Source organism: Ictidomys tridecemlineatus, chromosome 1, assembly GCF_052094955.1.
Source record: "Ictidomys tridecemlineatus isolate mIctTri1 chromosome 1, mIctTri1.hap1, whole genome shotgun sequence".
Taxonomy (NCBI): Eukaryota; Metazoa; Chordata; class Mammalia; order Rodentia; family Sciuridae; genus Ictidomys; species Ictidomys tridecemlineatus.
The window spans coordinates 104,719,133-104,736,072 of record NC_135477.1 but is presented as its reverse complement, the minus strand read 5'-3'; the positions used below and the strand labels follow the sequence as shown (position 1 = coordinate 104,736,072).

Here is a 16,940-nt window from a genome sequence, read left to right as displayed (position 1 = left end):
GGTGGGAAAATGTGGATGGGTCTATAGTCCTCTTTGTACTTTTTCTCCTTTGAAATCAAATATAAAACATTCAGGAAAGTAACTTATAAGTAACCTATTATTTTTCTGATTAGGATAGCAAGAAAGCAGTATGATTAAATCCCTGGCAAATGTTTTCTCTTCTGCCAGGGCATCCAAATGCCAGTCTTAACTTATTCATCCCCATACTCCTCAATTTTGTTTTGTCCAACCAGACCCACCTACCTCTCCTCTTCTATCCCTGACTATCTTTCAACCCTATACAACAGTGTCTTTGCTCTCCATTGCAGGATCATTTTTAAACCAAAGACTTGCAAGGCTTAAGGCATGACCATTTTAAAACTCTTTGACCAGCAGCTTCCCCCTTTACTCCCAAATCTCTACATTCTTTTCAACTTTATCACAGCTTCTGCTCTCAAATACCAATTTTTCCCAAAGATATCTGAAGGATTTGAACTCTTAAAGGTGCTTCTAGGACAACCACAAATGGATTACAACAACAGATAGGTTTTAACGGACTCCTTAACACCATTCTGTGGGCTCAGGAATCTTAATGTTAGATTTCCGTTCAGAAACACTAGGACAATGAGCAGCCTTCTCTACAAAAGCTACTAGATATAAAAACAGCTATATCATGAAAAGGGGTTCCAAAAACTTCACCACTTCCAATCTGGGTTTCCTGTGAACATTCAGAAAAGGTACATATCTAGGGATTTTTTAAAAAGAAAAAAAAAAAAGACTTTTTCTGGCTGCTCCCACGGTATTATAGCCAAGTAGCATGAGCTCAACTCCTAGCTTTCAAGACACGAGATAACTGACAGATAACTGACAGAACATGGCTGCACTGTCACCTCAATTGCCAAGAACCACAGACCTAATCTAGCTCTATCCGGAATTCTGAGGTGATGTTGGTTAAATTCTTCCATATTTCAATTACTAATGTTTTCACAGAAAGGGTCACAACACTGCTAATAAGAATATTAATTTCCATGGTCTGGGGTTGTGGCTCAGTGGTAGAGCCCTTGCCTAGCACGTGTGAGGCACTGGATTCCTCAGCACCAAATTAAATAAACAAAATGAAGTTATTTTTTAAAAAAGAATATTAGTTCCCTAATAAGAATATTACACTAAGTCAGTAGAAATAGAAACTTATTGATAACAAATATTATATAAACAGGTTATAAAAAGACAATTCTACATCTCTTCCATCACTAGAACACTATCTTGGACAAAGCCTCATTTTTTTTAACTTCTTCTACATTTCCATATTTTTATTATAGCATGAAAAATAAAACTAGATTCTCTCAGTTCATTTCTCTTAGGTAGCACTGTCTGATGACAGATTTGCATTTTAGTTTGGGGCTTTTTATTGTTGTTATCATTTTGGGGGTTTTGCTGCCTAGCAGAAAATGTACTTGTAAGTGAGCATTCAAAGATGGTGTCTGTCTGACCAACCAGGAAATCACCTCTGCTTATTTTCCATATGATAATTTCTTTATACTATTCTTTCTAGTTCTGTATCTTTCAGAGTGAGTTCTCAAAGACCACCTATAGAAAAATAAGAATCACTGGTTACAACCATTTCTAAAATATGCTGTTTTTTATCTTGTCTCAAGACACTCTTGGAAATGTATTAAGTAATAACAAAGACTGTTTCTACCACTACTTTCTAATTAAAAGTTGCACTGATTTCTAACTCAGCCTTAAACTGTTAATGATGCTAATCCTCAATTTGTCTGATTTTCCACAAATGAAATAAAAAACTTAGAAAGATAAAACAGTTTAACCTATATTCTATCACACAGAGAAACTATGAGCTTTTATTTCATTAGGGTTTTCTTTCAATTCAATAATTTGTAGTAGAATGTTATATATCTATACACACACACACACACACACACATATATACTCACACATACATATATGTATACATATGAAGCTACAATTTTATATTGCTTTGTAACCCACAAAAACCTAATTTATTGCCAAGACTTTCCATTTTAGAAATGAAAAATACTTTCAACTGGACACCAACCTGAAAATGTAAACAAAAACAACTTTTTTAAATAAGAAAATATATAATTGTATACCAAGCTATAGCAATATGGTCATTATGGCAGTTATTTTCCTATGAAAAAAATAAAGCTGTTTAAATTATTTTTTCAATTCTGGTTCTTCAAATACCAATGCTTTTCCAACTTCTAAATTTACTTCAGATCACACTACAAACTACGAAGTAGTGACAAAATATCTCCTATATAAGAGCAGGAAATTTATTCATCAACATGTTTCCAAATCTTGTGAACACTTCTAGTATCCTAAAAATGAAGTTGCTGATATCTAGGCCCAACCTCTGAACTTGTCAATCAGATTCAGAAGGTAAACCTTGGCTTTAGCATTTCTTAATATGAATTTAAGTTAGTCTGAAATATGCCAACCCTGCATGCAAATGAGGACAAAGATAGACACCAAATAATTATTTCTCTTCATTTAGTAGTATCATTTTCCTATCCAAAAAGGGAGGAAAAAAAACCTACATAATTGCCATAGAATTTTTGGTTGTAGTGAATAAATCACTACTTCCTAAAAGTTTCACCTCTACCTGCCTAATAGACACAAGAGTTATTGTGAAACCAATCTTAAATCTCTCTCCCCATAAAACAATCACCAGAGATCCAAAGGCAAATTAGATATCCAGTCTTCAGCTTTACAGTCAGCGGTCCCTCTCCAAGGGCAAAGCCAAAAATATCTTCTGGACCCAATGGGAATTCCCGACCCTAAGGTCCATCCTTATAAGTCCTTTCTGGAAACATGCATGTTATATGGGTTGTAGCAGCATGTTACCCAGACATGTTAACAACATAGGATATTCATCAAATGAACTCATCATCAACAGGTAGAGAGCAGAACCCAAGAAAATGAGCCACATCAGCAGCAACTTTTGTCTGTGTGTGTGTGGTGCTGGGGAGAGCAGCAACTTTTGACAGGAAATGGAGGAATGACAGAAATCCCTACTGGATAGACAAATCTTAAAGGCCAGAATGTCTAAATTCACTTCCTTTACAAATTTATAGGTCAGGAGGTGGAACCACTGACAAGATTTTAACTGAAAGATATGTGGTCCTGAACCACTGAAGCTGTTCTAAAGTTTCCACACCTCTTTGTCTAAATATGGACATATTCGAAAACATAAGTGGTAAAGATTTTATTAAATGAGGATGAACATGTAACAAAAGCCAATACCAAGCTTGATAAATCCTTCAATAATAAATTCTAATAGTTATTCTGCAACAAAACACCCAGACAGATGACAAAATTATATGTGCATATTTTCTGCATTCAAAAGAATTAAGTACAAAGATAAGCATATTTACCATTATGTCATGTCATGTTAGAAGATATTAGAAAATTCTACAGCAAATCTTCCAAAGTTTTGAATTAAACCTACCTAAAACCTGAAAAGTACCTCAAAATGCCAGCATATAATTTCTTGCTGTACTTTCTATATTACTTGCTAAAGGATGCTCATTCAAGTTCCAAGTAGTGAAACTACAGTAACCAAAATGATACATTGTCAATCTGTCTCTAGCATCAACTCTGAAAATATGGATAATAGACGCGAAAGGATTAGAAATCCAATTTTCTACATGAAAATTTAAGTATTGCTTTTTTGTTGTTGTTGTTGTTCTCTGGGATTTTGCCACTGTCCTTCCAATTGTGACAATTTGTATTTATTCACATCTAGAGTAAGATATTCTGAGGGGAGAAGATTAATTTTAAGACTTGGAAATGTATTTTAATCCTGTAGGTAAATGTTCAGTAAAACAATTCGCATTAGTCTTGATCAAATAAGTGATTTAGTCTTGTGATTTTTTTTAATTAGATGAAATGTCACATTTAAAATCCTACAAACATGGAAGATACAATTATTCCTAGGATAAAAAATAGGCCTTTGAAATACTCACTTACAATGACTTAATGACCTGTATTAATACATATTTTACACTCAAATACTAGATGGTCTCTGGTTCCTTTCAGCTCATATCTTCCTTAACTCTTTACTAGACTTTTCTTAGAACCTTAGCACTTACAGGTAGAACCTGAATATGAAAGAAAATTCACAATTAAAGTTATCATCATTAAGCCTAATTAAACAGTACAGACAGAAAGATGGCAGTAGAATAAAGCAGTCTGAATTAGGGATAAGGAGAATATAATTAATAGTTCTTCATCCCATGAATGAAGCAAAGTATACAAGTCTGGCTGGAGTTTGGGATATAGTGGACAATATCTGTCTTTTGGGTGAACTAACTCAACAAGGTATAGACTTTTGTATCCTATTAATGCGATACTCTACCTGAAGTAACCAATCATCCCGCAGGAAAACACGTGTCACCTAGAGTGAATCCCCTAATTTTAGTATGTAGGCTCCCTTATTAGCAGTTTTCTTACTTTCTATCCTAAAGGGGAATCCATAAGCTCAAATGCTGCAAAATGGTTCAGGTATCTCACTCCTGTATTTTGACTCCAGCCCTTCTGGTCCAAACAAAAGCTATTAAGTAGGGTGGGATTTATTCACTCCATTCGGTAAAAGGCTGTGGCTGTTTTCAGGATACAGGCTCCCGCTTTAACACCTGCCATAAATTGTGATATTACCGTGACAGATCCTTCATATTCAAAGAGTTCTTGATTGAAAAACTGATAATATCAGGAGTCAGTGAAAGGAAGCGTGATCGCCCTTCAGGGTGCACCAGAAATAAACAGGAGAGTGGCAATGCTGGCAGGACTTCGGAGGCTCACGGCAGGGGCGAGGAAATCTTCCCGTAAGTTTCCCTTCCTTCCACGAAATTACCCTGCCATGCCCCGCATCCCCACCGCGCCCTACTAAAAGAAGTCAGTCCCGCAACTCGCTGAAGGACAGGGGGACAGCTCCTCACCCACCGGCACAAGTTGGGTTTGGCGGCAGCCACAGTTTAATCCTTCCTGCTGGAGAGTAGAGGCTGACACCGCCTTCTACGGGGGCAAAGCCAGGATGCCAACTTTCCCGCGGCCCCCTCCTCTGCGCACTAGCCCAAACTTTGTGGTTCGGCGGTGTAAAATAGCGCTGGGTCGTGGCCGCACCTCGAGCAGGCATTGGTGCCGACCTTCACGCCAGCCCCCAGTGGCCAAACCCGCCGCCCGAGCCTCCAGCAGGCTGCCTCCGGACCCCCTTCCACTGCCCCCCAGCCCTCGTGGGAAACCCGGACGACGGTAGCCCGGCCCCGCGTGTCACCACAGTCTACGACCCACCGAGGCCCCGAGAGACCGGGTTTCGAGGTCCACTCACCATTGGTGAAGGGCTCCATTTTCCCCCCCGCTGCGGCTTCTTATAGCCGGAGCGCCCGAGCTTCCTACTCCGAGAGCTGAAGCGGCCCTGTTGACTGAGCATGCCCAGCGGGGCCTTGAGGGTTGCCGGGGAGGTGCCGCGTGGGGCGGCGCCGCTCCGCCGTTCCGGGTTTTCGCTTCGGCTGCAGAAAGAGCCAGGGAGGCCGGAGCCCGAAGCTTCAGCTCAACCCTCGGAGGACTTCAGGGAGAGGCGGGGAAAGAGCAGCAGGGGCGGGGCCAGCGCGAGCCCCGCCCCTTCCAGAAGTGCCAGCGGCCGCAGCGTTCCCTAACCGCGAAGCTAGCTCACTTCTTCAGCCAACGTGGAGGCCCTTCAGTTCCTGGGCGCCGCTAGGCCGGCTCTGCGCCAGAAAAGCAACGCCCCGCCCTTGTGGAGCGGACATTCCAAAGACAGACAATAAACAAACGCAGAAGACACGCGAGAGTAAAATCAGTGCCCCACTGCGCATTCAGTCAGGATGATGTGATGGAGAGGGAGTGGGTCGTTCATCCAGTTGGCTTGGTGATGTGAGGCCTCGCTGAGGACGTGCCACTGAAGTCGAGATCTGAAGGCAGAGCAGGATCCTGAGGAGGAAAAGTCACTCTTCGGACCGCGAAACGTCGGTTTCCAGGGAGACTGGCCCCAGGCAAATCGCTTGGAGGCCAAAGGAGCGAGTGAAGTGGGTCTTTTCCGCAGGGCTGCCCGCCGATTGCAGAGTTGTCCCAGAGTTGTCTCTCGCTGGCTAGGAGACCGAAGTGAGGGCGGGGACGCCCACGGACCCCACAGCGCTCAGGGTCGCGTCCGCGAGCTGGCGGCTCTAGGCGCGGCCTCAAGATGCGGGCGGATAAAAAAACCCGGCGCCGGATCTCCCGGCCGGGCCCCAGGCGCCGCAGGTTGTGGGCAGAAGACTCGCCTGATCTCAGCTCTAAATCAACACCTGCGGTTCCCTGGGGCGCTGTCTCTGGGGCCTTGGGCCAGGCCCTGCGGCGCTAGGCCGAAGACGCTCTCCTAGTCTCTCCCGTCCCCCAACACTCGCGCCATTGTCTCCAGCCCCGAGTCTCCATTGTTTCCAATGCCAAATCCCGGCAGCTCTGGTGAGCCTTCGAGACAGAATGGTCGGTGGACCCGTGAACCCCGGGGAAACTCTTCTCCGCCCTCTTCCTCATCCCTCTCTCCGAGTGCGCATCGCCTCCACCCTCGCGGCAAAGGCCTCCCCCTTCCCAAGGCGCAGCCACCGCTCCTTTCCCTCCTCCCCTCCCACAGCTCTGGCCCCTGCAGCGACTTGGCTCCGGATGCACCTCACTGCGCCTGCCAACTGTCACACAGTCCTCTGAGGCTGTCAACAGCAGGGCGTCGGGTGCAAACAAGCCTAGGCGAGGGCAAACAGGGACGGAGGGCCAGGATGTTTTTCGACCAACACCAGAATTAGAAATTGGATTCAGAGAAATGAAATCGAAGTGCAATATCGTATTTTAAAATGTCAATTGTCTTACACCTTTTACTTCCCACCCCGCTTTAAAACTTCAAATGAATACCAATTTTAATTAGAATAAAAGTGAAACTCCTTACCTAACTCTAGAACCTTATCAATACATGCTCACCATGCTTTGGCTACAGAGGCCTCCTAGCTGTTCCTAAAAGTGCCAAATTCCATACGACATTGTTAACCATTCATTTGCATATCCGTTGCAAAAGAACTAGTTGTTCCTTCTTGGTATTTTGTCTGCTGATTTCTTCTTGTCCGTTAAGTCTCAGCTCAGATATCACTTCTGCAAAGAACGCTGTTCTGACCACACATCTAAAACAGCCACAGTCTGCTCTATAAAGATTTGGCCTTACTTCTTTACAGCATTCAACTCTGTCAAAGCAATGGTTTTGGTTCTTCGTTTAATTATTATCAATCAGGACAGAGTGATGCCCTTTTTAAGGTTATATCCTGATGCCTAGATAAGTATGAGATGAATAATTATTGAATGAATGAGTGAATGGATACAGTGATACTTAGAGCTATAATTCACAGCCAATGCTAAAAAAAACAGTGTATCTATATTGAATATTTCTAATTAATGTGTTTGTGTTCAATATAGAGAAAATGCTTCCATTACATGACATTTCAGAGCTTCTCTCTTCCCACTGTGTGAAAGATAATAGCCCTTAGGGTGGACCCTGTAAGGGCACTTAACAACCAAAAATAAAAAGTGAACCACAAGGGTTAGTGTGTCAATGTTCATATATTACACAGTATAAGCAAAGTTGGATTTTGTTAAAATGATTCTTTGCATTGCTTAGTTAAGAGACTCTTTTTATTTTAGGTCATGTCATGTTTCTCTGGAGTTATTTTTGCAGCCATTGCACTTAGTATCAGAGATATTTAAAACTCCATAGCTTGTTAAACCACCTCACCTCATCTCACCTCACCCCACCCCACCTCACCCTTCAGCTACAGTCTATTATGCTTTTAAGTGTGAAACATGTGGTCTTGTGTTTTGTTTTAAATACTTCAACTCTGCAGACTTGTGGCAAAAATGTTTCCCCACTGCACTAGCAAATATAGGTGGATCAAGATATCTTAGTGAGATTTGACAGAAGCAAACAATTTCTTTGCCCCTCACGCTTCCTGTTCTTACATACATAAAAAGACATTGAGGACTCTTTAAAAGACTTAAGATCTAGTGGGAAAAAAGTAAACAAAACAATATGCTTCAGCATCCTAGCCACCCTCAAAAGGATAATAATGAATTTTGTCATGTTGTGTGCTGTTTTATATTTAATTTCATAAAATCTTTCTGAGGAAAAGTATTACAATTTCACTACTGAAACCCATTTTACGTTTCTATCTTTAACCCCTCCCATCCTCCCTGACAGCACTTACTCTTTAGTTTAAGAATTCTTAACACTTCAAAATATTATGAAGTTACTACTCTTTATCAAAGAAGCTAGTGTGACATTATCTACTACATACATTTACCATTTTAAGAATTATTCCTGTGTGCCATTTAATGTTTGAATTATAAAAAATAACATGAAAAAAACAATGGGTTCTCCTGAATAATAAACAACATTTGTTTATTTTTATAAAAGAATATAAATTAATATAGCCATATGGAAAAACAATATAGAGCCTCCTCAAAACATTAATATATATCTACCTTATGATCCGGCTATCTCATATATACAAAGGAAACAGCATATAAAAAGAGACTTCCATGACCATTTTTATTGCTGCATTATTCGCAATACCTAAGGTATAAAATCAACCTAGATGCCCATTAATAGATGAACAAATAAAGAAAATGTGGTATGTACACACAATTATTTAGCCACTAAAAAGAACATTCTCATCATTTGCAGCAAAACGGGTAGAAATAGAGCACAATATGTTAAATGGAATAAGTCAGACATAGAAGGACAATTACTGTACGCTTTCTGTCATATGTCAGTGCTTTAAAAAGTCAATCTGAATACATAATAGTGATTCCTAGAGGCTGGATAGGGACAGGTTGAGGGGGAAGTGGAATAATGGAAACCAAGACATATTAGGTAGAAGTAAATTCTAGTGTTCTACAGCACAGTGGGGTTACTGTAGTTCAAAAACATATATTTTATGAATAACTTGGAGAGAGGAGTCAAAGTCTTAAAACAAAATAATAATAATAAGATGGAAACATTAATTACCCTGACTTGATCAGAACACTTGTAAATGTATATTGAAATCTCCTGCTGTACCTTATAAATATGCATAATTATTATGTGGTAATCAAAATTTAAAAAAAAAAATTTACAGAGACAGAAATGCTAACTACCCTGATTTGATCATTGAATATTATATACATGTATCAAATCATCACACTATACCCCATAAATATGTATATTTAAAATAATAATTTTTAAATACCCTGACATTTAAATTTTTCAGCTGAAATTAAAATATTCCGTTTAAATTAATAAAAACTTAATTTTAAAATAATTAAGCTTAACAACGATGAATATAGGATTTTTAAAATCAAAATAAAAGCATTTTGTCTGCCATAGTTCTAAGATCTGTACCTGCATAGATGTGTTTACATAGATCCATAAAACGTGAGGCTTATATCAGCCTCATATTTTACAGATGATGGAACCACAGTCTAGAAAGGGTAGAGGACTTACTCGCAGCCCAGGGGAAGACATAAGCTGGAACTCGGGCCACATGTGCTCTAAAAATATTGCTATGAAGTTTGCTGTTGCCTCCTTGTATCTAGAAGGAATTTGGGATCAATGGCAATGTAAAAAAGATATGAATTTTTTAAAATGGAGCAAACTTAAGACTACAAGAAGGCTATTCCATTATTATATTGATAGTCCATATCTCATCTGGATTTGTACTAGTAAGTAGTTTAATTGTTTTGAAATAAGCCAATTAACAATACATTAATTCAGTACACACATTTGAAAATGTTATTCATTCAGCACTTTTCAGTAAATGGAGGACACTACCTGATGCCAAAACAAGAATGACCACCACCATGTTTCCAGTCACTCTAACAAATGAAGGAGTCAATATCTCATTACTTCTGTAACCCATTTGCAGCACACACACTCTGCATTAATTAGAGATATTTAGACTAAGAAATGTTGAGAGCACACAAAAAAATAACTATCCAAGGATGTTCTTGTGGAGTTCTAACATCAGCAAAGCAATGCAGCTAAGTAAAGGAAAAGGTTATTGTTAGAAAGGAATAGTTATATACTAGCTTAGATGCTTTGTACTAGAAAAACCAAAGCTCTGAACCAAACTAGTTTAAACAACAAGGACATTTATCATTTCACAGTAAAAAGTCCAGAGGGGCTGGGGTTGTGGCTCAGTAGTGGAGCACTTGCCTAGCATGTGTGAGGCACTGGGTTCAATCCTCAGCACCACATAAAAAATAAATAAAATAAAGTTATTGTGTCCATCTACAACTAAAAGTTAAATTAAAATTTTAAAAGCCCAGATACAAGACAAACTTCAGTTGTAACTTCCCAACCTCATGAAGAAATCAAGTTCTCACTCCAGCCAGCAATCCTTTGTATAAGTAATTTTCCAAAAGACTAACTACCATATAGCTCAAAAGGTAACTGCAGTGGGGAAGGAATTTTTCTCTTTTGTGTTTCTTTCTTAAGAACAAGAAAACTTTTCTCAAATATCACCCATTAGAATTCTCCTTAGGTCTCATATGCTAAAACTGTGTTTTGTACATATCGAAACCAAATACTGGGAATGAAAAGGTTACCATGACTAGTTTCTTAGACAAAGTTCTTGTGAAATGCTGACTTTAGTCATCTCCCTTGTCTCATAGGAGAAGAAGGAAGAATTTTAATAAGGTTGCTTTTCTTACTCAAAAGGGAAAAGGGAAGTTCAAAAGGGAAAAGAAATGTTCACTTGGGTTTGTGGACACTGACATATTTTAATACTATTTTGATAATTTTAAAAAATCCTATGATACTTATAAAGCAAAAAATAAAGAGCCCATTAAATCCAATGTATATTTCATGTAATTGGGCAACATAACTAAGATTAAAAACCAAGAAATGGTAAATTATTAAACCATGAATTTTGATCTGATATAGCTGCTAAAATTGAAAAATAAATCTAACTTTTGCATTAGACATCTCTGTTAGTTTGTTATGACTACCATAAAACTACTGCAATTTGAGTAACAATGGAAATTTATGGTCTCATAATTCTGGAGGATAGAAATCCAAGATGAAGGTGTTAGCAGGTCCAGGCTCCCTCTGAAGGCATTAAAGAAAGATCTGTTCCAGGCTCTCTCTCCCCCAGGTTCTAGTAGTTTCTTGGCATTCTCCCTGTGTTCATATCTATGTACAAATTTCTCCTCATAAGGACACAAGTCAGATTAGAGGCCCATGCTTTGGATCCAACACTACCTTAAATAATTAATCTGAAACACCCCTGTTACCAAATAAGGTCACATTCTGAGATACTGAGAATTATGAATTTAATTTACAAATTGTAGGAGGACACTACTCAACTCACAACAATATCCTTGTAACAGAAATAAGATTGAGAATAAGTACCAACATAGAATTGACTTTAAAGAATAGCATCAACCAATTAAAAAAATATGGAAAAAATAGAATAACATGAAGAAGTGAGAAGAAGCTGGGGGCAATGAAGCCCAGTCACCAGGGAGATGGAGGTGGGAAGATGTGAAATCCAGGCCACGGCCACCCTGGACAACATAGAGAGAGCCCAACAAAAAAAAAAAGGAAGAGACAGCCCATAGAATGGGAGAAGATATTTTGAAATTATATACTACACAAAATACTTGTTTTTAAAATATATTTAAAAACATTTATAGCTCCATAATAAAAGTAATCCAATTAAAAGGAGGCAAAGATCTAAATATAATTTATTCAAAGAAGATATACAAATGACCAATAAGTGCATGAAAGGACGTGCAGTATCTGGTAAGTTTGAGTATGTCCACCAAGGCTTCACGTGCTTGGGGTAAAAATGGGAGTTCATAACCCACTTGAATCTAATGTATGAAATATGATATGTCAAGAGCTTTGTAATGTTTTGAACAACCAATTAAAAAAATAGAATAAAATAAAATAAAAAATAAAAAATAAAAAAATAATAAAAGCTTGCCTGCTCCATATGGTGATATTGAAGTGATGGAATCTTTAAGCCTAGTGGATGGTAATAAGGTCCTGGTGGATCAAGCCTCATGAATGAATGAATGCAGTCTCACTAGAGTGGGTCTAGTCTCTTGTGCCTGGATTAGTTCCCATATGAGCGAATTATAAAAAGAGTGAGACTAGCCCCTTCCCAGTCTGGCTTCCTGTCTTGCCATATTACCTCTTTCTTCCTTCTACCTGCAGCTGAATTCCTTTTCCACTTCTCTGCTATGTTGTGACAAAGCCAGATGCCAGCACCATGCTCTTTGAATTCTTTAGCCACCAGAATCATGAGCTAAGTAAATCTCTTTTAAGTTAGGCACCCTCTGGTATTTGCAACACAAAACAGACTAAAATTCTATTATTCACCATCAAAGAAATGCAAATAAAAACTTCCCTGACCTAATGTTTACCTCCACTTGAGCTAGAATCAGAGAGCCTGAGAATAATAAATGTTGATAAAACTGCAGAGAAATTGGAAGCATCCAACACAGCTAGCTAGAATGTAAAATGGTGCCATTTTTTTGGAAAACAGTCTGGCAGTTCCTCAAAAAGTTAGAGTTACCATATGATCCAGCAATTCCACTCCTAGGTATATACCCTACATAATTGACATAATTGAAAACATATGTGTACTCAAAACTTGTACTGGAAAGTTCATAGCAGCACTAGTCATAATAGCCAAAAAGTATAAACAACACAAATATTAATCAATTGGTGAATAACAGGAAAATCAAATGTAGAATATCTATATAAGGAAATATTATTTAGCAAAGAACTGTAATAAAGTCCTCAAACATGCCACATTATGTTCCGTGAAAGAAGCCAGTTACAGAAGACTGTATATTGTATTATTCCATTTATATGAAATGTCTATAGTAGGTAATAGGTAAATCTACAGAGATAAGAAGCAAATTAGTGGTTCCCTCTTCAGTCTGCTAATAGCTACAGATTTTCTTATTGGGATGATAAAAAATGTTCTGATAGTCACACTCAGCTGTGACTATCCTAAGAAACACTGATTTGTAAACTTTAAATGTGTTATTTATATGACAAGTAAATTATATCTCAATAAAAGACTTGAGATTATGATTTTAAAATAACCAATAACCATTCTTGATTTAAATGAAATAGTAATGTAAATTGCATGCTCTTTCAGCATTGTACAAGCAAATTTGCTTGATTTGCAGCTAGCTGCTACCATTTTTAAAAGTACAGCTTTGTTCAATTCAACATTGGCCTTTTTACAAATAGAGAATTGTAGAAAGTCCTACATGCACAAATATATCATCTCCATATATATCTAATAGATATATAAGCCTATTAGAAATGCTTAAAATGAAGTCTTCACTCTGAAAGTTATAGTCAAACTTTCGTGACCATTAGAATCTCTTAGGAACCTTGTTAAAAAAGCAGATTCCTAGTCCTTGTTGTACTGAATTCTGACTCAATAGATCTAACATATGGCCTAAGACATTTTTATCTAGTACTGCTGGGTACTGTAGCATAGGTAACACTCAATTAACCCTATACTGTAAGAGGCCTATGGTACAAGGGGTGCAGTCCAGGACTAAAGTAGATAGCTAGCCTCTGGAGGTGGACTCATAAGGGTCAAAATCTGCCTCTGCTGCTTCCTACCTCCATGATTGAGGCAAATTTTTTAACCTCTCTGGACTTCATTTTCTCCTTTGTAAACTGAGAGCAAACCCAATTTATAGGGCAAATGTTAGGATCAGATGAATTAACATACCTAAGTATGCTTAGAAAAGAGACTGGCACAAAGTCAGCTCTAAAGATGTGATTGCTATTATTATTAAGTGTGAATTATGAGATTTTAATACTGTGTGGATTACAAGAAAAAGGTTTAGATTCATAAAATATAGTAAAGTATACAACATATAGTGTGATAGCAAACAGTCTATAATGCTAATATATTTTAAAGAAATAATTGAAAATAGTGATGTCCTGAGAAATCAAAGTTTTCAGCGCTGCGTTGGCATCTAAGCCGTACAACAGAAGGGGCCTAGCTAGGCTGAAGAGTGAGTGACAGGGATGATGGGACCTGCTACAGTCATGAAAATGAATGATTGTAAAAGTCAGGAGATATAAAAGATATTTTTGGAAATTATTTCTAACTGGAAATCTTGAATGACTTTTTCTTTCTAGAGACTTGTTTTTAGTCCTGGAGATTCTGATTTAGTTTTCCTTTTCCTTTATGGTATGCTGACATGGCACCTAAAGTTTCTTCCTGTAATATGCTTTCTTCAAATTTTTGTTTGTTTTTAGCATGAGAAAGTCCTGTAATATTTATACAGAAAATAACTCTTCACTATGATTCTTGGCCAACTCTCAGCTGACTCAGGTGTTTTTCTGAAGGCTGCCAACACGGGCTGTCAGTCACTCAGCAATATTTATGGAGGGCCTGTGGTGTGCAGGGCACCAAAAAGAACTAAAAACGAAAGAGGAGCTAAAGCTTTGCTTTTAAAGCACTTACACACCATTGGGCTAAGCAGGACAAGCATAGAGGATTCATACATAATGCATGATACCGACACAGATGTGTACAATCATGTACTAGAAGGATGAGCTAAGAAAAATTGCTGAGTAAGCTTGTCTCTGAGTTCTAGGTTTCATTTGCTAATTTTCTTCCTTACTGCCAGACACTTCTTTATAGTCAACGAATATTTATCAACTTGGTATCTATATATATAAATACACTTGAGTAAGTGACAGATACTGCCCTCCAAACCCTCCTATCACCCAGTGCTTCTCAGGCTATTTTCTTCATTACAGAATCTATTCTTCAATTCCTTTTCTCATGTTCAGAGTCCTTTTCTAAGCAGTTGTAAATAATTAAGTATAAATATTTTTTAAAGCCACAATTAAAATTTGACTAATGAGAGATACAATACAGTATTTTACCTTTTTAGTCGCCCAAAGGAAGAAATCTGTAGTGGTGAAATTGTAAAAGGAAAGTGACTGGTTAAGGGGAAATATATTTTAATGAAAATCCATGAGTTTTCCTTTGGTGGACTGCCCTTTTTAGGATAAGATTTACAAGGCCAATGCTGTTGGTGCTCTTTCTTTCTAGATCCTCAGTGAAAGAAGCCAATAGTTGGTATGTTATCCTTAGTCTTCAAATACAAATAATTGGGCTTTCTAGAGGCATTGTTATCTGACACTAGAAGAATAATGTACTTTCCCTACTTGGTAATGACTATTCAATAAGATAGAATTATTTTTAAAAACTATGGTTTGATACTAGTGTCCATAGACAAGGCACCACTTCGAAAAAGAGTATACAGACACAAATCTTTAAATGTTATCAAACCTCTTTTTATTAACAACAGCTTATGCATCGTTGTCTAAGTAATCCCTAACTCCATTTCTGAATATGAGTTAAATTGCCCAGAACCACAGTCTCACCACTGTGGACTCTGTCTGGTTCATACAGATTGTGCATGATTATTTCATATCAGATCTTTTCCTACATCTTTGGTCTCTTTGTTTACACCTCTCCAGTTAAATAAAAGCCCTGTTTTTTTTTTTTTCAAAGATTCCTAGTTTTTGCTTGTGGAGGTGCAAATAAAAAGAAGATAAAGTTATATGCCAGCAACCTTATGCCATGAAAAAATTATTTCCCTTTTAGGAAAAGTTCCCACAACCCATCCTAGTCTGTGTGCATTTTTAGTTTTAAAAAATGTCCTATGATTCTCATCCCAGCTCCAACTCAAAGTATTAGAAATGAGTTAGAATTTCCAGATTCTGTGTTATTAGACAACAGTGTTTAAAAATGGGTACAGTTTTAAAACTAAGAAATAATGTCCTTTATTTAAGTCTTTTTTGCCTACTTAAAAATGAGGTTTATAATTTTAGCAGAGATAGTTGCTTGGATGACTGAAGGGATGATATTCCAGGTAGTATTAATATGGAAATTCCTCACAGTGGTATAAAATCATGATAGTAAATACCTAAAGATGGGAATTATTGAATCATGCACTGAGAATAGAAAACCAGTTTTCCAATCTGGGAGCATGGTAGAAGATTAGGACTTTTGAGGATAGGAGAATAAATTAGCAAAAGATCTTGAACTTATGATTAGGAAGTAAGGTTTGCAGAAGTGAATGAGAAATAAAAATATTTTTCTATATTTTTAGCTAACTCTGCATTTCTTAGGCATTCTAGCCATTTCTTCCTATGAATATTAGAAAACTTCCTGATTTATATCCTGCCCAAATGATTGGTATTTTTTGCCTTTGTTAAAAGTATTTTTCAGTTGTCAATGGATATTTTATTTTATTTATTTATTTATATGCAATGCCAAGGATCAAACACAGGGCTTCACATATGCCAGGCAAGCGCTGTACCACTGAGACACAACCCCAGCCCAAATGATCTGTTTTTATTTCCAATTTCCTAAGTGTGATATGGTGTTAAGCATCTCACAACCTTATTTGTGAGAAATCAATGCAACACAGTCAATGCTGCAAACCAGTTTACATCCTAAGGAGCCTCAGATGTAAAATTGATAAAATTTGAGTATTGAAAACCAAATTATTATAGTTTCTGGGAATGCATTAAACTAGGCACCTTGATTGATCTTCCTGATAAAAATTAATAGAAATGTAAAATGAAGTTATTTAAAATTTGTTTTAATTCACTGATAACCAAGAATATTAGTAAGGAAATTCATGGACCAAATGTAACTGGAGGTAGAAACCCTAGGGGTAAGCCAAACCCCAAGGCCAGTTTTCATCTGCAGATATCGGAAGCTTTGGTTTTTATGCCTTCAAGAATGCTGAGGGCCAATGTCAAATCCCAGGGCCTACCCAAGTTGGGATGCATAACAGAAAATAAAATCCAGGTACAGTATTGTCTATTTACAAAAGACTCATCT

At 37.8% G+C, this 16,940-nt stretch overlaps 1 protein-coding gene across 1 annotated transcript in view; it reads right to left on the bottom strand.

Moving 5' to 3' along the window:
- Window positions 1-6,636, bottom strand: part of Lnpep (leucyl and cystinyl aminopeptidase) — an 88,331-nt gene extending 81,695 nt beyond the window's left edge. The window contains exon 1 of the mRNA XM_005326140.5: window positions 5,345-6,636. Within this exon, the coding sequence (XP_005326197.2) occupies window positions 5,345-5,363 (19 nt within the window). The 5' untranslated portion in view covers window positions 5,364-6,636. The remainder of the gene's footprint in view (window positions 1-5,344) is intronic.
- Window positions 6,637-16,940: the final 10,304 nt, after the last annotated feature.